Genomic DNA, 25,360 nt, shown 5'->3' with positions numbered 1-25,360 from the left:
GCAGCCTTTACGTATCGAGGAACAACAAGGGAGAGGAAGACAGCTGACGATCTTCAGTCATAATTCAATGGGGTATGTAATTTATTTCAGAAAACACTTTTTGTTATATTCCATGGAATGCTCTTAACGTCCCGATAGCAATGAATATATTAAATGCTTTGACAATAAATACATACAAAAATGTATCTCTGGAAGCCGTAGTACTGTAAAAAGCACGACCAATCATCTGAGCCGGCCCGGCTAAAATAACTGGATGGCCTAACTGCCTGTCAGCCTTCCATCTGTGCACAAACGTATCTCGTGCCCTCATTGGTCATGTGCGCGTTCGTGTGTGTTGGAGGATGGACTCTGTAAGAAAGTCTGAAGGAAGAGGCATATTTTTTCCGGTTGTGAACTTTCAAATTCTAGCGCACTCGAGCTGGTTTCTCCATTCTTACCTACCCTACCTTTAACTCTTTTTAGGGTGCAACTATATGTTTTATTTATTTCAAAGTGGGCCCATTTTAATTTTTTTTAAAAATGTCCTTCAAATGTGCAGAGGACTCCCCAAGTGCTGTGTTTAATTTATTTTAAAGTAGGCCTGTGTATTATTTGTAATTCTCCTTATAAGAGTTATTTGTTTCTTATTAGAGGTTAACAGTTTTATACCATGTAATACATAGCCTAATAAATGCAAAAAAACTGTAGTTGTTGTCTGATATAACAATAAAAAACTATGAAATATGTTTTGCGGCTCCAGACCAAATAAATGTTTTGGAAAAGGGAGCAAAATGGCTCTTTTGGTCAAAAAGGTTGCAGACCCCTGCCCTATAGCCTGTAATCTTTTAATCCAATGTGCAGTGTCATTACATCACAATTAGCTTGTGTACAACTTGAATATGCTCAAAAACATTTCATGGAATTTTAAATGAAGAAATCTTTGTTTGATTTAAATATCTAAAGTTTCATACAACAACATTAAGCTAGAGCACAGGTCTACAAACATTCTCACACTATATTTTCAGCGTTGCGGCTCACTTCCTCTTCACAGGGGGGAACTTGGTGACCTGAGGTCATTTCTGAAGATAAATATCTCTAGACTGTAATGAAGGAACACTTTACATTTGTCATGAAAACTACTATGGTCAGGATTACATTTGTATTCTATGGGCTTTGTGACAGGCTGTCTGTGAAAAAAAGATTGACTATTAGAAAGTTTACTAGTTGCGAATTAAGCTGTGGCTTTATTAAGAACTTGCTCATAAAAAACCAGTATGAAAATGTGTCTGTTAAAGCAAATTTGTAGTAGATTATACAATAAATAGTGCCCTCTAAAGAAAACCTCAAGGGAATTTGAACATGTGTCTCTTTGAATCACAGATAAGTAGAAGAGAGTTATAAGTGCAGATTAAAAAGAGAGTTTCTTTCCTACATGACAGCTGACGTGAGAGCCTCCAGCTGTTTCGCTAGACATAAACCAAAAACTGAGAGATTATGGAGCCTGAGAACAAGGCAGGAATTTATATTACAGACATTAAGTTATCTCTCTCAGGCTCTACTGAATGAAGTGTTTTCACACAGCCGAGTCTGTCTGGCATCCAAGAGACAAACGTATTTTCCATAAAGAGACACTTTGACTGCAGTAACAGAAAGGCTTTTGAGCACGATTGTATTACCATCAATGTGAGGGGAAATGTAAGATTTACAACAATACCCAAATCCATTAGACACACAGATTGTCAGGATAAAGAAGAACATTGTATCATAATGTCCTACTTCACTCAAAAATGGGTTACGCTCATTGATTCATTGATGCTTAGGATAAAAACTGTGCAGAATGACACAAGAGCAGGTTCTACTAAACAGTGCAAACACTGTACAAGACTGAGAATATTGTATTCACATTATCTTTTTGTATCTGTTTTGCTAGTTGCATAGTCATAGATTAGAAAAGGAGAAGAAGCTTCCTTCATATAAAGAATCTTAACGCCTTGAGGAAAAAGTGGGGACATTTAAGTTCATTGTTCACTGTAAGATATAGGGTGTATCATAAGTTCTTGTGAAAATAGGATTGTAGTGAAAATGAAAGGTGCAGTAGGGGGAATAGTATAGTTCTTGTTGTTAACTACAGCAATGTTATTATATGGTGATTAGTTTTGTTTCATAAAGATAAAGGAACACTTTCTCAGAATCAAGCAAAACTAAGAGTTTAAGAGAAAATCAAGCAAAATACATTTTATTTCAAAAATAAAACTATAAATTGCAAACAAATCATTTGTGTAATCATGTAAACTATAAGTCTTTTTCTTTGTTTTAACATATCTTTTTGTTTGCAGTTCTTGTTTCTTCTTTCTCAATGATCAGACTTTTGCTCTCGCTGCACGGCTGCAGCGTTCTCGTTTGCGCTCCCTCATTTTTTGTTTTCGATTCTGACACAAACGTCCCAGGTAGGCGGGACTTTCAGGGGTGCATGCCCATTGGCTACTCGGTTTTGAGTGACAGCCCAGTCCTCCAGCGATTCTACAGTGCAGCTGCAGTGCGGTAGCTGCAGGCTTGGTTCTACGGGGGTGCATAAGGGTGCATTGCACCCTCAGTTGAGTCGTTATGCACCCTCATTTGAAAAATGAAAAGTCAAAAAAAATGAAAAAAATGAAAAGTCACAAATATGACATATATAATAACAATAATAATAATAGTAGTAATTATAAGAAGAAGAAGAAGAAGAAGAAGAAGAAGAAGAAGAAGAAGAAGAAGAAGAAGAAGAAGAAGAAGAAGAAGAAGAAGAAGAAGAAGAAGAAGAAGAAGAAGAAGAAGAAGAAGAAGAAGAAGAAGAAGAAGAAGAAGAAGAAGAAGAAGAAGAAGAAGAAGAAGAAGAAGAAGAAGAAGAAGAAGAAGAAGAAGAAGAAGAAGAAGAAGAAGAAGAAGAAGAAGAAGAATATAGTTAAAATAAATTGTAATTGTGGTTAAATAACATTGTCTGCTGCATTTTATTTGGTCAATTTAAACGGTAAGTAACGTTATTATGTCAGGTGCGCGTGACCTGTGCCCCTGCGCGTTCGTCATCTGCAAGGTGCTTACACAGCAGTCAATGATGGACATCAGAAAATGGTTCAAACAACCAGCCCTTATCGCCAGCAGTAACACTGCATCTACTGCAGGTAATAACAGTTCAGATCATGGGGACTGTACTGTTCTCACTAGATGTTCCTGGAATCTAGCTATTCAGTCAGCATAAACATGAACTTCGAATAATTCCAGGAGAACGGGATTCTGAATTGGAGATTACTGAAGCTCTTGAATATTCTTATATTCTTTATTGTAAAACTGTAACACACAAGAAAAAGACATTGTTTTACAGTTGCAATGGGATAAGTATACATGACAGGTATACGGAAACACAACATAAATTACCATGCTATAGTCATGCTAGACTAGTTAGACAACTTAGAAGGCTAACAAATCTATGTTATAACTGAAGAGAAAACAAGAGTTTAGCTAAATGCTAATATGCTAAAGAGGCTAAGCTAACAACGAGCTAATATGCTAAAGAGGCTAAGCTAACAACGAGCTAATACGCTAGCGGAATACTGTTACATTGTCATTGACATGAGGCGTTAGCTTAGGCCTAGTGGTGCAGATGCAGTTTAACATTGCATAATAAAAGGTAAGAAATACGATCAAATTATGAAATAAACACCGTTCTACATTAATATAGTTTCGACGAACATATTTACTTACAGACAATGCACTTAACGAGTCTCCAGAAGATGGATGAAGCCAGATTGTGGAGCTAACAAAAACTGGACTGCCACATGTAATTTCCCAACTGACTGACACAACTTCCTGTATGACTATTTCCTGTTGTAGATAAAGCTGCGCTATTATCACTCGCCACTGGGGGCTCCCACAAACACACAGCTCTATACACGGAACACAACACTCCCCGCTTGAGGTTTTGGAGACAGGACCTCACATTTCTACAACTACTTTAATCTTGAGAGTCCTCTGGAGACAGGAGAAGGACCACTTCCGTCGCAGGTCTGGAGTAAACCTTCGGCTTGCCCTCCTTGATCACTCGCACGTCTACTTTCCTCACCAGTCCATCCTGGCTCGGAAAAGCCTTTGTGACGACTGCAGTGGGCCAGTCGTTTCTCTTTGCTTGAGCATCTTTCATTAAGACTACATCTCCTTGCTTGAGATTAGGCCTCTTGTTTACCCATTTATGCCGGACTTGCAGGGTGCTCAAATACTCTCGGCGCCACCTAGTCCAAAAGGTGTTCGCCAGACTTTGGACACGCTTCCATTCTGCCTTGAGAAGCTCTCCTTTCTTGAAGTCGCTTGGTGGAGGTGGAGGAGCGCCGACTTTCTGAGTCAGGAGCATCAGAGGAGAGAGGATAACGGGAGCTTCTGGATCGGAAGATACAGGAATCAGAGGCCTTGCGTTCATAATAGCACTGACCTCGGCCATTAGGGTCGTCAAGACCTCATGAGTTAGGCGTGACTTATCTTCCAGAAGCATGCAGTCCAGGATACGACGAGCGATCCCGATCATCCTCTCCCATACACCGCCCATGTGAGATGAATGAGGGGGATTGAAAACCCAGATGCATTTCTGTGCCTCCAGAAACTTCTCCACGCCATGCGGGTCAGGGAGGGATCCATCCATTCCGAGCTCTCTGCATGCGCCAATGAAATTGGTCCCACAATCTGAGCGCAGCTGCTTTGCGGGCCCTCTGATAGCGAAAAACCTTCTGAGTGCATTAATGAAGCTGCTAGCACTCATGGCTTCGATGATTTCGATGTGCACGGCTCGTGTACACATACATGAAAACAACACTGCCCAGCGTTTACTGTTGACTTGCCCTCCTCTGGTACGGCGAGAGACCACCTCCCAAGGCCCGAATACATCTACTCCCACATATGAAAAGGGTGGTGCTGCCTGTAGCCGCTCGGCTGGCAGATCTGCCATCTGTTGGTGCTCTGTTTTCCCTCGAAGTCTTCTGCAGGTCACGCATTTGGAGAGCAGACTACTGATGCTTCGTTTAGCTCTCACCAGCCAGATTCCAGATGCTCTGACGGCGCCCTCTGTAAAATGCCTGCCTTGGTGTTTCACAGCATGGTGGTGATGACGAACAATGAGGGTTCCTAGATGGTGATGGCCTGGAATAATGATGGGGTTGGTTTCGTCTGTGCTTAACTGAGACTCTTTGATGCGACCTCCCACTCTGAGTATTCCAGTGCTGTCGACAAAGGGATGTAGTTTCTGCAGACTGCTGTTGATAGGAAGGTTGCCTGACGTTTCGATACACCTGAACTCTTCTGCGTAGCACTCACGTTGCACACTTTTAATCACCAGTATCTTAGCTTTCTCCGTCTCCCCATTGGAAAGCCCCTTGTGGCAGATGTGCCACCCGTGACAGGTGTCCACCTGTCTAGCTTGGGAGAAAGACGAAGCGATGTGGACTAAGTGTCCTACTGCCTTGATGAGAGTGTCAAAGTCAGAGAAGCGCTCAAAGCGTGCTGTGTTCAAAGTGTCCTTTTTGATGTTAGTGATGTTAACAACAACTTGTGGGCGAACCTCGGAATCTGAGATGGAGTCAACTAGGTCATAGATCTCTTGACGTTCTGGTTTTGGTGAAGACGGGTTCCGGAGAAAGGCTGGCCCGGTGAGCCATGTTGTACTTCCCAGAAGTGACGCTGGCACGGATCGAGTCCCATGGTCTGCTGGGTTATGATCGGTGGACACATACTGCCACTGTTCTGGAGCTGAGGACTGACGGATTTGCTGAACTCTGTTGTTCACGTAAACGTAGAACCTCCTGGATTGATTATGGATGTAGCCAAGTACCACCTTACTGTCTGTGTAGTACTCGATGCTGTCAAACTTCAGATCCATTTCTTCCACTATCATGTCGGCCATCTCGACAGCGAGAACTGCCGCACAAAGCTCCAACCGAGGTATAGAAAGGTCTGGTTTTGGAGCTAGTCTGGCCTTTCCAAAGACGAAGCCGACTTCTACTCGTCCATCATTGTTGGTTACTTTCAAGTATGCCACAGCTGAAACTGCCTTCACTGATGCGTCCGCAAAGATGCATAGTTCTCTGCGCTGAGCATTAGGGCTTGAGATAGTCGTGTAGGCTCTTGGTATTTTGAGATCTTTAAGGTCTTGAAGAGACTCCCTCCATCTGTCCCAATCTACTTCCATGCCTTTTGGAAGGGGAGAATCCCATTCTTCAGCTTGTATGGAGAGTTCTCTGAGGAGTAGCCTTCCCTGTATAGTTACTGGGGTAAGGAAACCAAGGGGGTCGTAAATACTATTCACGGTTGAAAGCACTCCTCGCCGGGTGAAGGGTTTCTGTTCAGCAGCAACTTGGAACATGAACGTATCTGCTGTTATGCTCCATGTCACTCCTAGAGTCCGTTGCAGTGGCATATCGTCGCTGAAAAGATTGCGCTCTTGGATGTCTTTGGCCCGATCTTCTGGGCTGAAAGCATCGATGACGGCTTGTCGGTTAGAGGCCACTTTATGCAACCGAAGGTTGGAAACGGCGAGCATTTCTTGAGCTCGCTTGAGGACACTGATAGCTTCTCCCTCAGTGGGGCAGGACTTTAACAAGTCGTCAACGTAGAACTCTCTTTCGACCAACCTTCTTGCATCGCCGCCGAAGTCGTTTTCTTCTTCTCTCGCTGCTCTCCTCAACCCATAGATGGCAACGGCTGGGGAAGGGCTGTTTCCAAAGACGTGGACACGCATTCTGTACTCCACGATGTCGCTGTCGAGATCGTTATTGCGATACCACAGGAAACGCAGAAAATCTCTATGCTCTTTTTTCACGACGAAACAGTGAAACATGTGCTGGACGTCAGCTGTTATTGCGACGAGATCTTTTCTGAACCTCATGAGTACACCAATGAGGGTGTTGTTCAGGTCTGGGCCTCGGAGAAGCACGTTGTTGAGTGAGACGCCCTGATAGGCTGCACTAGAGTCGAAGACAACTCGAATCTGCTCCGGCTTCTTCGGATGATAGACTCCAAAGGAGGGGAGATACCAGACTTCTTGGCCTTCCTGCAGTGGAGGAGCTACCTCTGCGTGTTCGTTCTTGAACAATTTCTCAATAAATTCCAGGAAGTGTGTCTTCATCTGGGGACGTTTCTCTAAGGTCCGACGGAGTGAGATTAGACGATTATAGGCACAGTCTCTGTTGTTTGGTAGCCTTTGTCTGGGTGTCTTAAAGGGCAAGGGAGCAACCCAGCTGTTGGAGTTGTCTTGATGGACCTCACTGTCCATGATGCGGAGAAACCTTGTGTCGTCTATTGAGGGGGCGAGTTTGTGGTCGCTGGGAGTGCGACGAAAGATGAATTGACCGAGATTCTCTTCATCTATTGTTGAGGGTGAACTGTCTGAAGAAGTCACTGGGAAAGCTTGGTGCATAGTGTCGTGACCAAATCTTTCTTTTACTTGCACTTGACTGCCACAGGGCTGCAGGTAGCTTGGGCGGCCATTTTCCAAGATGGCAGTCTTGAGCGTGCTCACTACAGATGGCTTGTGAGCCCCTCCTAGGCAGACGTCGCCGATTACGACCCAACTAAGGTCCAACTTCTGGGCGAATGGAGCATTGTGTGGCCCGTTGATTTGCTTCCTGATTTTATGGACTCTAAGGATGTCCCTGCCAAGCAACAAGAGTATTTCTGCTTGCGGATCAAGGGATGGTATCTCGTCCGCCATCTTCCTCAGGTGATTGTGGTGCAAAGCTGCATCAGGGGTTGGAATCTCTGAACGGTTGTTGGGGATCTGGTTACATTCAATGAGTGTAGGGAGACGAAGACTGATCTTCTGGTCGATTGACTCTATAACGTAACCATGGGCCCTTCGTCCAGTTGTCTCTTTGAGCCCTGCGCATGTTTTCAGCGTGTATGGAAATTCACCACCTTGGATGTTAAAGACACTGAAGAACTCTGACCTCGCCAGAGATTTGTTGCTTTGCTCGTCGAGTATAGCATAGACTTTCGTTGATTTCTCATGGTGCCCCTCAGGGTAAACACTGACAAGACATATCTTTGAGCATGCTCTTGCGCTAACTCCTCTTCCACATACCTCCGTGCACTTAGCGGTGACGTCTTCGGTGACCTTGTCCTCCTCCCCGCCATGCTCTGGAGAAGAGGTGAAGGGCCTGGATGTCCATTGGGGGGGACCCGGATGGAGGGCTGACGGATGACGATCACTCTGGCATTCTCCGCATTGTACTTCCGCTTTGCAGTCTCTTGCGAGATGTTCTGTGGATGAACAGCATCTAAAGCATATGGAGTGATCTTTCAGGAATTGTTTGCGATCCTCGATGGTCTTCTCCCTGAAGCTTCTGCACTTTTTCAGCGGATGAGGCTTCCCATGTATGGGACAGAGCTTGTTGTCGTTAACTGATTTATTTGTACCTCCGTATTCCTTGGATGGGAACACAGTTGTCTTGTTGACGGATACAGATGCTCTGGTAAACCTGTCTGAGCCCTTTCTTGGTTCTGACGGTGCTTGAGAAACAGCGAAGTTGAAGCTGGGATCTGTACGTGTCATAGCTTCTGTGCGCACGAAGTCGACAAAGACAGGAAATGGAGGAAAGCTGACGTTGTTATCACGTTTGTATCTCGACCCGTATGACATCCACCTTTCCTGGAGATTATAGGGCAACTTTTCGGCGATGGGATGAACTCCCCTGGATGTGTCCAAGTATGCTAGCCCAGGTAGGTAGCCATCCAGCTTTGCTGCTTTGACCTCTAGCAACAGATCTCCGAGTTCACGGAGCTTTTGTGGTTCTTTGTTTGTTAGTTTTGGGAAACGCTCTAATTTGGAGAAGAGAGCTCGCTCGATGGCTTCAGGTGAGCCGTACGTCTCTTCCAGCCTCTCCCAGGCCATACTTAGTCCAGCTGGCGGACATCTGATGTTCGCTGCTTTGAGCCTGCGAACGTGCTCTGAAGACTCTCTGCCAAGCCATCTACTGAGGAGGTCCAGCTCTTCTCCTGCTGTAAGGTCTAATCCAGCAATGGCACTCTTGAAAGACGATTTCCAGGCCCAATAGTTCTCTGGTTTGTCGTCGAAGGTGCTTAGGCCTGTTGTGAGGAGCTGGTTGCGAGCCAGACACTTGGCAAGATCGTGGTTGGTAGGTGTTCTGTCGTACTCTGAAATACGTGGATTTATGCCGAAGGCCCCATGTGGGTGAGTAGAAGACTGGTGTTGATTGGAGGGCTGTTCGCCTATGTGTGAGACCCCGTGCTTGTTTTTGATGGGAAGGCTGCCTTGATCATCACGTGGAAGTCCAGTTTGCCATTGGCGTGTCACATATGGTGTGTGAAATGGGGCTTCGTCCATATTGGAATGGTGTGATGACTTAATACGTGACTGCTCCTTCACGTATTCCTCCGTATGTTGCAGCCGTTTTAGAGGTGAGAGAGGGATAGGTTTTTTGGCTGCAGATCTTAGATCACTCTCAACTAGGCCAGCTTCCAGGGTTTCCAATTCGGCTTTAGCAGCGTCCCTTTCTTTCTCTACCTGAAGTGCTTCAAGTGTAGCTTGTATACGGGCTTGTTCAACCTTTAAAGCTATCTCCCGCTGAGTATAGGATGCTCTGGCTTCAGCTGCTTCGGCTTTTGCTCGTGCTCTTGCGACGGCAAGCATGGCATTTGAACTGAGGGATGAACCGCTTTCCCTTGAACGGGTTTGTAGAGACCGGGTTTCCTCGTTGAGTTTGTCGTTCGTAGGTTCCGCTTTGTCCCCGACAGTCTTGGAACTTGCATGACTCATCTTGAGGTGAAAGGTGGCTCAATGTTGTTTAAGATAGCTGAGGTTCCACGTAGATGCTCTCCGATGTGTGGAGCTTGTTGTAATGCTGTCTTTTTACTGTACTGTTCTCACTAGATGTTCCTGGAATCTAGCTATTCAGTCAGCATAAACATGAACTTCGAATAATTCCAGGAGAACGGGATTCTGAATTGGAGATTACTGAAGCTCTTGAATATTCTTATATTCTTTATTGTAAAACTGTAACACACAAGAAAAAGACATTGTTTTACAGTTGCAATGGGATAAGTATACATGACAGGTATACGGAAACACAACATAAATTACCATGCTATAGTCATGCTAGACTAGTTAGACAACTTAGAAGGCTAACAAATCTATGTTATAACTGAAGAGAAAACAAGAGTTTAGCTAAATGCTAATATGCTAAAGAGGCTAAGCTAACAACGAGCTAATATGCTAAAGAGGCTAAGCTAACAACGAGCTAATACGCTAGCGGAATACTGTTACATTGTCATTGACATGAGGCGTTAGCTTAGGCCTAGTGGTGCAGATGCAGTTTAACATTGCATAATAAAAGGTAAGAAATACGATCAAATTATGAAATAAACACCGTTCTACATTAATATAGTTTCGACGAACATATTTACTTACAGACAATGCGCTTAACGAGTCTCCAGAAGATGGATGAAGCCAGATTGTGGAGCTAACAAAAACTGGACTGCCACATGTAATTTCCCAACTGACTGACACAACTTCCTGTATGACTATTTCCTGTTGTAGATAAAGCTGCGCTATTATCACTCGCCACTGGGGGCTCCCACAAACACACAGCTCTATACACGGAACACAACAGGGACATTACGTTACCCGCGGCCACTGTCGTGGACACTAACGTCCTCCCGCCCGACTCGCCGGCTTTGCCCGCCTCGCCCACGGAGGCGGAGCAGCCGTCTTCATTGGAGACACCAAACACCGCCACCCCTCAGCGGCCCGCAAGTGCCAGAGGACCTCGGCAAAACAGAGCCTGCCCAGGTATATTTAAAAAAGTACCCAACTCGCCTGTACAGTGGGGTAAGGCGCTCATTTTGCAACTCATGGTTTCAAAACAGAGATTGGCTGGAATATTCATGTTAAAAAAAAGATGCCATCTTCTGCTATGCATGTAGACATTTCGGTTCAAGTAGGCCTACGTCAGATGCCTTCACCACAACTGGCTACAACAACTGGCGCCATGCTGTTGTACGTGATAAGGGACTGGGAAGGCATGAATGAAGCAAAGAGCACATAGATCCATAGATATCTTGATTTTGCTCTCAAAGTGCACCAGATTGATGCTTTGAACTTCAATATAAAAAAAATATATCTTCCCGGGGGAGCATGCCCCCGGACCCCCCTAGAGGAGGTGAGGATGCTCCTAGAGGAGGTGAGGACCGCCCTAGAGGGTGTTAGGTCCACTCCCCACTTATACAAATAGCACTTTACCACTGCACCCTCTCTAATCTCAGATGCACCCTGAGTCATTTTGTTCTGGAACCGGGCCTGGGTAGTTGAGCGTGGATAGAACACCCCCAGAAGAACCAGCATTTCAATTATTATAATACTACAAGTAAAAATATATGTAAGTATTGATCATTTGTGTTGTTTGTGCTGTACTATACGGTCTGTTTCTTTATTGTGTTAAAGGTGGTGTAGGTAATTTTGGAGAAACCAGCTCGAGTGCGCTAGAATTTGAAAATACACAGCCGGGAAAAATCTGCCACTTCCTTACAGAGCCCCTCCTCCAACACACACGAACGCGTACATGACCAATGAGGGCACGAGATAAGTTTGTGCACAGATGGAAGGCTGACAGGCAGGTAGGCCATCCAGTTATTTTAGCCGGGCCGGCTAAAATGATTGGTCGTGCTTATATAACAGTACACAGTTAATATTGTGTATCACCTTTAGCTTGAAAATACATAGGCCTAGATGTGTTTTTTTTATCTATAAAATAAATAAATAGACAGACAGACACTTTATCGATCCCAAATTGGGAAATTATTTTACAGCAGCAGTGTGTTCAGGTATTAAAATATTTAAAGTTGGAATAAAGTATAAACTACACAACACAAGTATAATGCACAGCAATCCATAAGATAAGTCCGATATGTTCATGAAAACTCCCCAGGAGGCACCAACACTAACGTGGCCGAGTGGACTCCGGAGTTTGCTGCATGAGTTGCACTGTATGATCTGTGGTGTAATGGGCTGTCACTCAAAAACTGAGTAGCCAATGGGGACGCACCCCTGAAAGTCCCGCCCATCTGGGACGTTTGTGTCAGAATCGAAAACAAAAAATGAGGGAGCGCAAACGAGAACGCTGCAGCCGTGCAGCGAGAGCAAAAGTCTGATAATTGAGAAAGAAGCAAAGAGAACTGCAAACAAAAGGATATGTTAGAACAAAGAAAAATACTTATAGTTTACATGATTACACAAATGATTTGTTTGCAACTTATAGTTTTATTTTTGAAATTAAATTTATTTTGCTTGACTCAGTTTTTTTTTCTCTTAAACTCTTAGTTTTGCTTGATTCTGAAAAAGTGTTGCTTTATCTTTATGAAACAAAACTAATCCCATAAATTTGAAGCACATTCCTGTCAGTGCAGTGCAGACAGCAGTCCACAGTGGGAAAAGGAAAATGAGAGGTTTAGCAAGAAACAGGAAAACCGCTATGAGAACACATTCCAGGCAGAGCCGACCCTGTGCAGCGGGACAATAAGGGGTGGGACAAAGCTGTGCTCTATTTAGACATCTGTTATCTAGCATTTAGATCAGACTTATTGACAACCACACAAAACCTTCATACTTAGTGGTAGACGACTTACTGAAGGAATTCACTTTGAGGTTCTCAGAGCGGAAGGAGTCTGGTCTGGTCACAAACCAACGACGATGTTGTCGGTTTATCAACTCAGATTTGAACCGAGATGAGATAGCTTTTGGTGGAACTGCCAGCTCTTTTTTTTTTAATGTTTCACTTTTTCGGAAAGCGGAAAATGCTTAGTTGTTAAACGAGAGGGAAGATTTTAGTTTTGGATTCAAGAGGAAACACTGCGGGCAAACTTTTACCAGAGAAGGCGGCTCGTCGTCACCGGAGGAGCAGGAAAGGATGTGAACATCTGCAACTGAGACGAAAACTAACACGGTTTACTCCACTCTGGAAATGGAGCCAGCTGTGTTTTAAACATACCTTATTTTGACTTTAAACACGTTGGCCACGGAGGGACACTTGACGCAAACTTGGATATGGGAGACGTGCGGCGTTTATGTCTGTTAAGATAATAGGCGTGAAGACAACAGGTAGGCTGATGATGTAAAAAGCATCGTTTTGTTTCTCCTGTGTGTGTCTTGTGCTTTGCTGTGATCATTAAAACCATAACAAGTATATACTAGCTAACACGTGAATGCGTATCACCTTTGACAGCGCCATAAATTACTCCACGTGTTTACAGATGTGAACCAACAGGTGTCTGAAAGTGGCCTACTTGGCCAAAAGTCAAATTAACAACAGTCAATGATGTCCTTAAATGCATCTCCTGTGAATGACAAGCCATAATAAATTAGATACTGGACGCTATATTCACTAGTCTAGTCTACAAAGTAGGCCAACAATGGTAAGGTGTCTTTGACTTAACAATTATTTTTAACACTTACTCCACTCTTTTTTACGACACTACATTTTACTTGATTAAGCCGATATTTGGCCGATATTATTTTATTGAAGATATATCATTATGTAAATGAAAATTTACATACTGTATGTATGAGGTGGCAGCAGCATCCTGATTACATGTGATAGTTTTAAACATATATTTTTTTAACTATCAAATATTGATGAATCATCCTCTTATCATCCATTAAAAGTATTTAGTTTTGGTCGGGTTATAATAAGAAGCTACTTTTACACTTTAAGATTCAAAATAAAACACAATACCATTTTGTAAATATGAATTCTATAGTATTGTATAGTTTAAACAACCCAACAGGATTTAAAGAAGATTAAATACGTCCGTCCTCAATCAGTTACATAATTAAACTGATGTTTAAATATTAACGTGACATTTTGTTGCATAATGTGTGCTTTGGATACCATAAGTACATTTTGTCATGATATGTATTTTTTACTTAAATAAGACTTTCACATACTTCAGCTTAAGTAAAGGATCTGAATTATTCCTGCATCACTGGCCAATCCTTATTTCAAAACATGTTGAGTTGAAAAGCTCATACTTTTGGAAATCTGCAGAATTTGCATATTTACTGGAGAAGTGGTCTTGATTTTTTTTAAAATCATAGCTGAATTTCTCCTCCCTGCATATCGTTTATGCCTCCATCTCCTTCACCCATCCTACACATGCACACCCACATAGAGGAGACATTTGCCCTTTATGTGTATAGGTCATGATGGAAGTCACATTGGATCTTTCCAGGGTGCTGCTGTTGTAGGTGTATGACTTCAGGTGTGTGTCACTCATACTCCTGTCTTCATCCCTTTCTTCCCCAGACATGCATTCATCATAGGAATGCATGTGAGAGCATGCAAACAGTAACTGAGCCATAAAGCCTGCCAAGCCAGCTTTGTCTGTGAAATGAAGATACAATCAGTATGCCGCTGTAACAAGCAGACAGTCACTCACAAGAGTTTTTTTTACAAACACACAGGACAGAAAACGTTTGAAATGTGTGGCTATGTTATTAAAGAAAAGATTGAATGCAATGTTTTCTTGCCATTTACACCACAAGAGAAGCTTTTACAATAACACCGCTTAAAGTTTCTTCCCAGAGACAGAGTAATGGGGCTTTTTGGTGTGTTGAGGCCCAGTGGAGGGCTTGTTGGAGGCTGCTGTGCTATGGCTTTCCCCCTCAATCCTTAGCTATAACCGCACAGTCATCCAGATGGAATGAGAGATCTGCCCCCCTGAGTTAAACCTCTGTAGATGAGAGGAAGAGATGACAATGGATTTGGGTCACGAGGGAGTCGTGTTCAACAGAAAAACAAGAGATTGCCCAGAGAGGAAGTGCACTGGAATCTTAAATCAGACTGACTACGATGGAGGGCAAGATTACTCTTCTATGTCAGGATGATAAAAATGATTGTGAAATATTTCCTGCTCCTCCACTGGGAATAAGTTAATGCAGCTGGTGGAGTTTTGCTTAGGCTATTCCTCCAATGGACCCACAGAATAACCACCCCTGACATGAAGTCTGCTTAACAAAGGAAGTGCTTTTTTCTGTATGCTAAAATGAGGCTTGTGGTTATAGCAAGTCAGAGCAAAGTGCAGTTGGTTCTCATCTGTTGAGCTAGAGCCTCACAGTTTACCCGCATAAGATAGTCTAAAGATAGTTTGTCAGACATTTGTTCAGCTTTCTCATATGAAATGGATATATTACTAAGCAGAGATGTCACCTTTGATTTGACACTGTGATACACATTAAAAACTCAGTTCTCATGTTCTCATGACAGCAGCTGAACTATATCTAAAAAGCTGACAAAAGTATCAGTTCAGTAAAGATACAGATATTCTTGCTTAACACCTCCTACTCTAGTTTCTGTTCAGTGACATTTTACACGACTTTACACAATGCCATAGGTAACGGGACAGCTTCCTGTATTGCAAACCAATTGGTTTCTCTTGATCACGGTTTGCCCAACTGGTCTTTAAAGACGTTCAAAGTGCGTCTAGATGTATTTATATTGAGATATTTCGCTTTGATTTAAGGCAAACTCTAACCTGTACAGTTTTGAAGCCACATGTTGTCCTTGTTCAGAAAAGACTCAAAATTGCGAGTTGTTGGCGGAAGACTTTAAGAACCATCTTGTATCAATTTGTGGACCTTACTCTCAGTGGCAACTGTCAAGTGTATCTGAATACACAGCCGAATTGGCGGTTTAAATACCTGGTTTATGTGGTTTCTTGTGTTATGTGCTTCCTTAAGACAGAAAGCTAAAGCATGGTAAATACATCCAAATTCTTCAGTTTTTTATACATCCTCAGTGACAAAGCACTTGAAAAATATGTATAATGTTGCCTAAACTGTACACAGAGCATAAACTCGAGGCTATTAGGAAACACGGTTCACCCATTTGATGTACTTCATTAGCACAGCGGCAACAGAAAAAACCCAATAGAATTTGCTACAGTATGTTTATACATTATTTTCAACTACTTTTGTGACTAGTAACAGACTAGTGTGCTTCAGCAGTGAGAATGGCCGAGCTGTGTATGACGGCCCTCCTGTTTGCGTGACCCTCTGCTGTGCAGCCCTAAACAATGAGCAGACCTGAGTCTCGCCGGCCAGCCGGGTGGGGCCACTCAATGGCAGGAAGCGTAGCCATCAATATTTACTCTGCAAGCAGGTCAGCGGAGGAGTCGACAGGCCTGGAGTCGGGTAGCCAGCGCCACACGCAGTCTCAGTACAAATACACAAACACTTTGCAGTGCTGCAGCCTCCTTCCCATAAGCCCCCTTTCCCCACCCAATGTAATTACAACGCAGGCAGACAGGCTGGGCACTCGGCTGTTGTTTCTGACCTCATAGCTTCCTCCTCCAAAGAGTCCGTGCTTTAACCACAGCTCGACTCCTCACAGACACTATTATGTTACAGTCTGTACATTTTAATCAAATTGCCGTTATTGGTTCCTCCTTGTGTTCCCAAAATGCCCCAGATTAAGTCTTTGATTTTTCTTATGACAGCTCCTAATCAAGTGACTATATTGTTTTATAATTTCATATTTAGATCTTAATAAATGTTATTTATTCTTTTGTTCCTTATTCACAGAGATGGGAAGCTCTGCTCTTCTTACAGTGGTGCTGCTCGGGGCGTTTCTGTGGATCTCTGCTATCCATGCAGGTGAGTTTATGATCGGATGTATTGAATAAACGCTCCATAAAAGGGACGATTTGATTCTGAAAATAAATTATGTGACTCAAATAAATAAGCTTCACTAGCACGGATTAAGTCAGTGTGTATGAAGCTTTTTGTTCTTTGTGTGAGCTAGAGAATCAAAACAGACTGTGTGGTTCTCACCAATCCTCCTGCATCAAACAATAGGTGGCTGTTTTCATCAAACAGGCTCAGACAGGCCGATTGCACAATACCTACCCCTCTGTGTAAAGAGATTCTGAAAGTTTCATGAAAAAAGATTCGCTCACTTTTTGTCCTGATCCATTTATATAAAAACCTGTCTGAAAATGAGCTGATCAGACTTTGGCCACTTTATGATGTCATAACAACACCTTATCTCCTGAATCTCCTCCTAGAACCCCATTGTGTTCTTTTTAACCAAATATCTCTCAGAGGGGCGTGGGGAGGGGCTCCTTATTTTTCATCTAAAGTAAAAGACAGAGAATCAGCACTTTTGAAACAGGGCTGAAACAGAGGGCATTATGGAATGCTACAATGCACGATCTGTTTGGTATTTCAAGCCAAACACTTCAGAGACATGTTTTGTATATATCTGAGACCTATTATATATTGATGAAAAACAGTATAATTGGGGACCTTTAAAGATTTTTAGAGTTTGTGATGTACAGCCTGCTTTGTGGGTTAAATGTCCTTTCCGCAGAGGTCTATGCAAATACTTTATAGAGGGTATGAAAGTATCACTGTGAATATCACACCTTCATTTAGTCATTCAGACATGTTATTCTTCTATTGTATCCCAAAACACCTCCCCTGGTTAAACATACAGCCTTTGACATCCATGTGATGTTTTGTGGTTGCCAAGAAATACCATTTACATATTTCTTTCTATTACCAAAGGGGTTTTCCCTTGAGGAAGCCTAGGTGTCTTCAGCACTATAATGTATCACTTTACCCACTAATCTTTAATGAATGATTTGTGTTAACTTTGTCTGGCCTAGAATTCACTTTTCTTTTACATTTCCCAGATCATTCATCTGTGTTATTTCTCTATGAACCAGTATCCAATGACTCAAAGGCCTTTCTGTTAACACTGTCTGTGTGTTCTTCACAGATGACGATGGGAAGCGTTTGTGTACATGCGAGAATGATAAAGGCACATGCGTGAATGGAACGTGCAGAGGCGACTACTGCTTCTATACCTGGGTACACAAGCATGAGGAGTGGGGCTGTTTCTCCAAAGAGTATTACAGAGAGCAGTGTTTCACCTCTTTCAAACGCTACTATATCTCCTGCTGCAGAGAGAATTATTGCAACGCCAATTCCACGCCACCTCCAACCATAGGTCAGCACCCAAACCCTTTTCTTTACATTATTTTAACATTATTTTTAACATCATATCCATTAATGTGACCACTGTGGAACTGGGCCCCCTACAGTTCAGTGCACATCCTGCATTGCTTTGTACTGATGGGACTCAAAGCATCACTCTAGATAGCAGCTGGTTCCCCCTTGTGGTCAGTAAGAGCAACATTGATAGAGTGTCGCTTTAATTTGGACAGATGCTGCATTGAATGTCATGATGTGTTGACGCATTTATCTAAAAAATTCAAAAGCCCTCAATTTGTTGAAATGTTCTCAACTAGCTCCACAAACTCAAAAATGTCTGTTTGTGCCTGAATGGGTTTGTGTATCCAGATGATGATGGAGAGGTGAAAGATACAACTCGTCTGGAGCTGTGGATCGCGTTGTCTTTGCTCCTGTTAATCACGACTGCCAGCGTGTGTGGCCTGGTGCTGTGCCTGCGCTTCCGACGTGCGCACGGTAGACTGAAAAATTTGGAAGACCATGATGTCACCATGCTCAAGGTCCCAAATGGAGAGGACCCAACATACGGCGTAAGAGACATTTGACATCAGACACAATCACAGGATGTTTAAAGGTTTTGAGTTCTCATACTTGGATTATTTCTCTGTTTCTGTCTCAGGATATCTTTGATGAGTTTTGTACATCAGGGAGCGGGACCGGACTGCCCTATCTGGTCCAAAGGACTATGGCCCGACAGATCTCACTGGTCCAGTGTGTCGGTCAGTCTCCTTTTTTCATCCCTGCTACTCTTCCTTGCCTAGTCTGGTTTATAGCTTTTCAGTTGTGACATTGTGCCACTGTGTTTGCAGGTAAAGGCAGGTATGGCGAGGTGTGGAGGGGAACTTGGATGGGGGAGAGTGTGGCTGTCAAGATATTTTCCTCTAGGGACGAGCAGTCCTGGTACAGAGAGACAGAGATCTACAACACTGTACAGCTGCGACACGACAACATCCTGGGTAAGGTAGCATATTGCAGTTCCCAAAAAATCGGTTTGGTCATACTATTTTCTGTCAAAGAAAAAGGGGTAGGGTAATTTGAAAAAAGCATCATCCGAGAGACTGACGTTAAATTAACCATGTCCTGTTCTGTCTATAGGTTTCATAGCCTCTGACATGACATCCAAGAATTCCAGCACTCAGCTGTGGCTCGTCACCCACTTTCACGAGCTGGGTTCCCTCTATGACTTCCTCCAGTACAGCAGCTTGGAGCCTGAGAGCTGTCTGAGGATGTGCCTGTCTGTGGCCTGCGGTCTGGTCCACCTGCACACTGAAATTGTCAGCGCACAGGAAAAACCAGCTATCGCCCACAGAGACCTGAAAAGCCGAAACATCCTGGTAAAGAGGAATGGGCAGTGCTGCATCGCTGACCTAGGTGAGTTTCGTGCAGAAAAAGGACAGCAAAATCACAATAAATCCTCTATATTTCTTGTTGTATCCATGTCCAACTTCTGCTGTTGGTTGTGAATAATATGTTGAGACTGAACAGCTGTTATATATATGTGTATATATCTTTGTGCCTGTAGCCATCAGGCTGCACAATCGAGGGCTAAACCCTGTAACCCGTTAATAGTATCCAGGACTGTGCATACATAAAACCAGCACTGTTTTTACAAGACTTTAACCTGCACTCACATCTGCACACTTATGTAAACATATTTAACATGTTCATTTAAATGCTCAACGTTTTACTGTGATATATTTTTTCAACAGTTACTTTATCACTTTAATTTTAAATATTTATTTTATTATTATATACATTTTAATTCAATGTTATCTTTATTTGTACCTTGTGTGAATCCTGTTTTTGACTCTGACCATGTTGCTGCTATAAACGTCTTAATTTCCACAAGGGGATAAATAGTAATAGAAAGTTCCATCTTATCTTATATGATGATTTTGAAAAATAATAAAGTGTGTGTTCTCTGTGCCTACTCTCCTCAGGTTTGTCTGTGATACACTCTCAGTCCCAGGACTACCTCGATGTGGGAAACAACCCTCGTGTTGGAACCAAGCGCTACATGGCCCCTGAAGTCCTGGATGAGACTATTCGTATGGACGTCTTCGAGTCCTACAAGCAAACTGATATCTGGGCCCTGGGCCTGGTCTTCTGGGAAATTAGCCGCAGGACCATTGTCAATGGTAAGAGGAGTCAGGCTGTCAGAATGGGGCGCCTTTACAGTCATCTAAAGAGATATAAATAGATTTTGTTACATCTTTAGGAAGAACGAGACACACAGTATTTGTATGTATGCATGTACCTTTAAAAGTTGAGGCTGCTCAGGCACATCATGTGTTTTTTTCTGTCATATCTATCTGGCTCTGCATACATAAGAAGCAGTAAGTCTCATGTCTCTCAGCACTCCAATGTTTTCCTACTCTGTGTCTGTCTCTACTATCCTCTGTCATGATTAGCACTGCAGTAATTATAAACAGTCTTATCTGGTGTCAGCACTCAATTGTACATAGTCCAGATGCTCACGCACACAATTTGTAGATGCAAGCATGCATCCATGTTAAGACGACTGCACACACAGAACTTCGTGTGTGTATTCGTCTCGATTCTTACACGCGCACACACACACACACACACACACATAAACACACAGCAGGCATTGCAGATATCCACCCCAGTGAAGTCGCCAGGGATTTGATATCTTTCCCTGCTCTCTAGTTTAGTCAAACATGCTTTAAAAAACTCCCACTACAGATTATCACAATTCCCAAGTGTGCATGAAAATATATTTATATTGTGAAAATCTATCGGGGGAGGTTGAATGGAGGTTTAAAAGTTAGTTTGTTTTTAAACATTACGCGTCACTTACTGAATCCCACAACAAAGAAAGTTGTTGTGACTATTTGGCATTTGTTCTTCAGCTCATTTGGAAAAGGAACAGCACACTGAGTGTTGTTTTTGTCTCTCTTTTGGATTGTTTTAGGGATTGTGGAGGAGTACCGCCCTCCCTTCTTTGACCTGGTGCCTGTAGATCCCAGCTTTGAGGAGATGAAGAAAGTGGTGTGTGTGGATCAGCAGAGGCCCAGTCTGCACAACAGGCTCCATTCCCATCCTGTAAGCCATCTGATGAAACGTGCACACATTTCCATGCACACATGGGTACACTTGTTTTTTATGTGGCTGTAAAAATCTCTGCACAAGTTATCACACCTGGTTTTAGTCTATAGTTGGAAGGGTTATAATCAGCATTATTTCCAGAACTAATATATTAACTTATTGCAAACTCAAACAAATCAGTAATGGATCAGATCTCCTTGAAGCCACCAGACTCCATAGACAGAATCAGTTATTTTACACGACATAAAATACACTTCATCTAAAAGTCATCAAAAACATATTTGATAGGCTTTCCAGTGCTCCAACAAGCACCAACTCAGGATTAAAAGTTTGAAAGACAGGCTGAATAAGTAAGAGCATTTTTAAAAAGCATCCACCGTAGCTGCTTTCAACTGTTTACTATGCTTCCCCACGTGTTTGTGACATCAATCGCTACACACTGGAAAAAAGAGAAAAGAATACTTGTCTGCTGGCAATGGGAAAGAGTAAATCCCCTATTTTAAGCAGATGTTCACACATTTTCATATCTCACAAATTGGTGCAAAGTAAAGCACATACCCTGTAGGACACATAATTACGGTGCCTCACATGTTTTATTCTACTGTGATGGCCAAGAAGTAATTCATATGTTCCTGTTTTTCCAGATCCTGACGGCCATTGTGAAGATCATGAAGGAGTGTTGGTACCAGAGCCCATCAGCCCGCCTCACTGCCCTGCGGGTGAGGAAGACTCTCTCCAAACTGGACACTGACAGTGACTTCAGCATTGAGAAACTCAAGCAGGACATCTAGTCCAGAAAGTCGGGAGTTAAAGGGGACAAACAATTGAGAACGCCTGAAGGGGAAATGCTCTACAATCCGACAGCACAAGGTGCATATCATTAGCATCATTTCGAGATAATAACTCACATAGTCACTGCATTATATTGAAACCATATGACTTTCAGCAGCAACGTCTAGACTGGCTCCTGAGGCTATTCTCTGTGGCCTAATTTCCATCTGCCATTTCTCTGGTGCCTTAAACCAAAAGGCCCCAACAAGAAAACGATTGGGACATGTTATATTACTTTTATCATATTCAGCTAATTAAATAATAAGAATAATAAAAACCCACAAATTCATAGAGTCTTATCCATAATTGTCTAAATCCCCCCTATGGGCATGACAGAGAGGGAAATCTGGCATTGCACAATTACTCATCATTCTATCGAGAAGAGGAGGAGCATGTCATTTTGAACTTTCTCTGAAATACATTCAAATTGAACAAATTGTTTTTTCCATATAATGACCAAAGCCAAAAAGACATGGAGGCCTTGTCTTAATAAATAAATAAATGTAAGTAATAAAATACCAAAGCACATTACCTGTTGTGGTAGCATATTTAACTTGTATAAAATAAGCATTTATTATCTGCACATGGGCAAATTGAGCTATTTAGTTGTACATATTCAAACTGCATTCAAGCTGTTGCCTTCTATCTCCATTGGATTATTTTATTAAAAAATGAGACACTTTTTATATACTTTCTTACGAAACATTTTCTAATTATTTTTTTTTACATTTCTGTAGGCCAAAAGTGTATCATCACCATTACTATGGTCAGTAAATAAATCCACAAACAGATATGTAATATTGTATTATGTTGAATAAAGGATTGTATTTTTCAACAGTTTGCTTACCAATTAATGTTTGCAATTCTCTCTTTGACCAGTAGGGGTCATCAGAAATCAGAGAACCTAATGTTGCTTACAGAAGAGCAGCTTCAACTGGAAAATTAAAGGTGTCATTTTGGATTGTGATTTCTTAAAAAAAAGGGTTAAGTCAAATAAGTAATCACAACAACAAGTATATTTAACATATACTACTATCAGGGGAAAGTAGGACTTATTATTTTACACAACTTATACATCATCAAGTTTTAAAGCCCATTTGTCACCAGCTTGAATGTCATTGAGATAAGATGTGAACATATTTACATTTTCCCTCAGTCACACTTTCCTCACATAATGAGATGCTAAACTAGAAAATATAAATAAATTCACCTAAGACAAGCCTGACTGAATTCCTAAAAAAACATGGACAAATTGGTTAATATATATTTTGTGTGCATTATTCCTGCTGGTATATGCTGTACACATTGATGAAACTAACATAACGTTCTATTTTATAATTATTCAAGGGTAATGCAAACATTCAGGCCAAGTTTAAGTTTAAACTGATTTATAGATCCTGTTTAAAAGGGTCGACAAATCTGTAATTTAAAAAACAGAAACGCCTGTTCTAAAAATCATAATTATTGTGAATGACATTTGTGTACTCCTCACATGAGTCAGAAATATGTTTAGTTTCGACAATTTTAAGATGAAGAATGCCACACTGTCAGAAAAAATACAATATTTATAAAATGGATCAAAATAGCCAAGAATCTTTCAAGTGGTTGGTAAAACAATTGTATCAGCTCCTTCATGTAGTGTGTGTGTGTGCATGTGTGTGTGCGCGTGCGTGGGGAGGTGTGTGGGGGTGTATGTGCATGTGGGGGAGGGTGTGTGCGTGCGTGCATGTTTACTGCCTGCTTGGTTGTTGAACAAACTTCGGAGAGATAATACTCCCTCAAAGCCCCAGTCTGTCTGGTCAGTCCCATGAAGAGCTGGTTATTTTTAACACTGCAGGGGGGGTTGTTCAAGTGTCAGAGAGGCCAAACGCCCTGTCTGTGGGGGCAGGAGCCCATCTCATTTCTCCCTCTGTGTATCCTTTTTCACAGTGGGATCATTCCAACTGGCTCTGTAGAGACAGAGGGATTTGTTGAGCAGACACTGTTCACTGAAGAAATGTGGAGATAAATTGGACAGGGCTGATAATGGACAGATGATTCGCCACAGAGGACACTATGCAGACACTATTAGGCTTGAGGATGGATCAGTGAAAGTGCTAGCAAGAGTACGGGTCATAAAGCAGGAACAGATAAAGTCCCACATGTATCTGATCCACCTCTTCCCTGGCTACAGCTCGGTGTGTTAGTGGGGCATGGACAGGTCGGGACTCTCAGCTGAGAGAAAACCCAGGTCGGGTCTGGACCAATGGAGCTTTACTGGTATTTACTGATTGTTTCACAAGCTGTAACTTTCTCCAAATCGGATATAGCAGCTGATATGTGATCTGAGATCAACTGAAACTGTAAAGAAAAAATATGGCAGGTCTTTTTTTATGCAAGCCAAATTGGTCTGATAGGACAGCTGATGGAAGTACAGATTAGACAGCTGCAGTGCCCTGAAGCTATAATCCCATAAGGGATTTGTTTGATAATTGATCAGTCACTGACTATGGATGGATAGACACATGTGTCATAGTTTGACTAGCTTAATACTGGTGCTGCAAGGACAAATGCAGAAAGTCCCTCACTTACATCCATGATAAGAGAAAAGGCTTTGTAAACAGTCACAGTTACAATGGATCAGTTTTCCGTTTGCTTAAGAGGAATATGTCAGGCTGGACTTGAAATGTCTACTTTGAATGGGAGGCGTAGGCAGTTCAAATTAGAGTCATGAGTTTGGTGACTGAGCCTGTGTTGCATATACATTTCAAAGAAACAACATGTTACTCATCTCATTGTTTCACTAGTTTTCAAAACTATTCTTTTTATGTCCTAATGTATGACATTTGATTATTTCAAATGTAAGTATTCAGCAATAATGTCAGTGGAAGTTAGGAAGCTTGACCAAGTTTTTTTCTGAATACATTTTTGTTTTAAAATGTATGTTTTGACTTATCAGGATTGCATAAATCGAGCATAACAATGTTGACCCGAGCAGATGAATGTATGTTCACTACATATTGTTGCAGTTTGTTTCAAGTCTTGAAATACAAAAAAACAATTTAGGCAAAAATACAGAATGAATCCATAATGTTAATTTTGGCATGATCTGAAAAAAAACATTGTATATCATAAAAATAAAATCATGATGTGGAGAACAAGTCATCATTTAGTGTTTAAAAAATAAAATGCTGACTGAATACATATTTTCAAGTAAAAATGTCATCGGCTAAGTGTCAGTTTGACCTTCTTTACCATTATCTTTAAGATTTAAATCTATTTCTTAATTCCTAAAAATAACATGAATTTACATTTTCATTAATAAAACCAACGAAGACACCCGAAATAAATGTTTTGCTTCAAACAGACCCACCACACCACATAAGTCAAGAAGGCCAAACCAATCCAACCTGACTCCCAATTTACTTATCATTTCATAGATCT

General features: G+C 42.0%; 2 protein-coding genes across 2 annotated transcripts; one reads left to right on the top strand and one right to left on the bottom strand.

The window, feature by feature from the left end:
• Nucleotides 1-3,711: 3,711 nt before the first annotated feature.
• Nucleotides 3,712-10,605, bottom strand: LOC117542053. Its single transcript, XM_034209513.1, has 2 exons — nt 10,421-10,605; nt 3,712-10,006 (listed from the first exon to the last, which is right to left on the bottom strand). Exon 2 carries the CDS (start codon nt 9,767-9,769, stop codon nt 3,968-3,970), a length of 5,802 nt encoding a protein of 1,933 aa, XP_034065404.1. The 5' UTR covers nt 9,770-10,006; nt 10,421-10,605; the 3' UTR covers nt 3,712-3,967.
• Nucleotides 10,606-12,489: 1,884 nt separating this feature from the next.
• On the top strand, nt 12,490-22,774 carry acvrl1 (activin A receptor like type 1). The gene is made up of 10 exons (XM_034209120.1): nt 12,490-13,105; nt 16,586-16,657; nt 17,784-18,014; nt 18,368-18,567; nt 18,657-18,756; nt 18,847-18,993; nt 19,133-19,408; nt 19,978-20,175; nt 20,973-21,103; nt 21,751-22,774. The coding sequence occupies exons 1-10, from the start codon at nt 13,072-13,074 to the stop codon at nt 21,895-21,897; spliced, it is 1,536 nt and encodes a 511-aa protein (XP_034065011.1). The 5' UTR covers nt 12,490-13,071; the 3' UTR covers nt 21,898-22,774.
• Nucleotides 22,775-25,360: the final 2,586 nt, after the last annotated feature.

This window comes from Gymnodraco acuticeps, unplaced genomic scaffold (assembly GCF_902827175.1).
Source record: "Gymnodraco acuticeps unplaced genomic scaffold, fGymAcu1.1, whole genome shotgun sequence".
Taxonomy (NCBI): Eukaryota; Metazoa; Chordata; class Actinopteri; order Perciformes; family Bathydraconidae; genus Gymnodraco; species Gymnodraco acuticeps.
The sequence above is the reverse complement of the archived record's forward strand: the minus strand, read 5'-3'. Positions and strand labels throughout refer to the sequence as shown.

Coding starts and splice junctions, on each gene's coding strand:
- LOC117542053 (XM_034209513.1), bottom strand. CDS start 9,769: ATGAGTCATGCAAGTTCCAAGACTGTCGGGGACAAAGCGGAACCTACG.
- acvrl1 (XM_034209120.1), top strand. CDS start 13,072: ATGTCTGTTAAGATAATAGGCGTGAAGACAACAG. Junction 13,106..16,585: donor AATAGGCGTGAAGACAACAG/GTAGGCTGATGA, acceptor CCTTATTCACAG/AGATGGGAAGCTCTGCTCTT. Junction 18,757..18,846: donor CTCACTGGTCCAGTGTGTCG/GTCAGTCTCCTT, acceptor CTGTGTTTGCAG/GTAAAGGCAGGTATGGCGAG.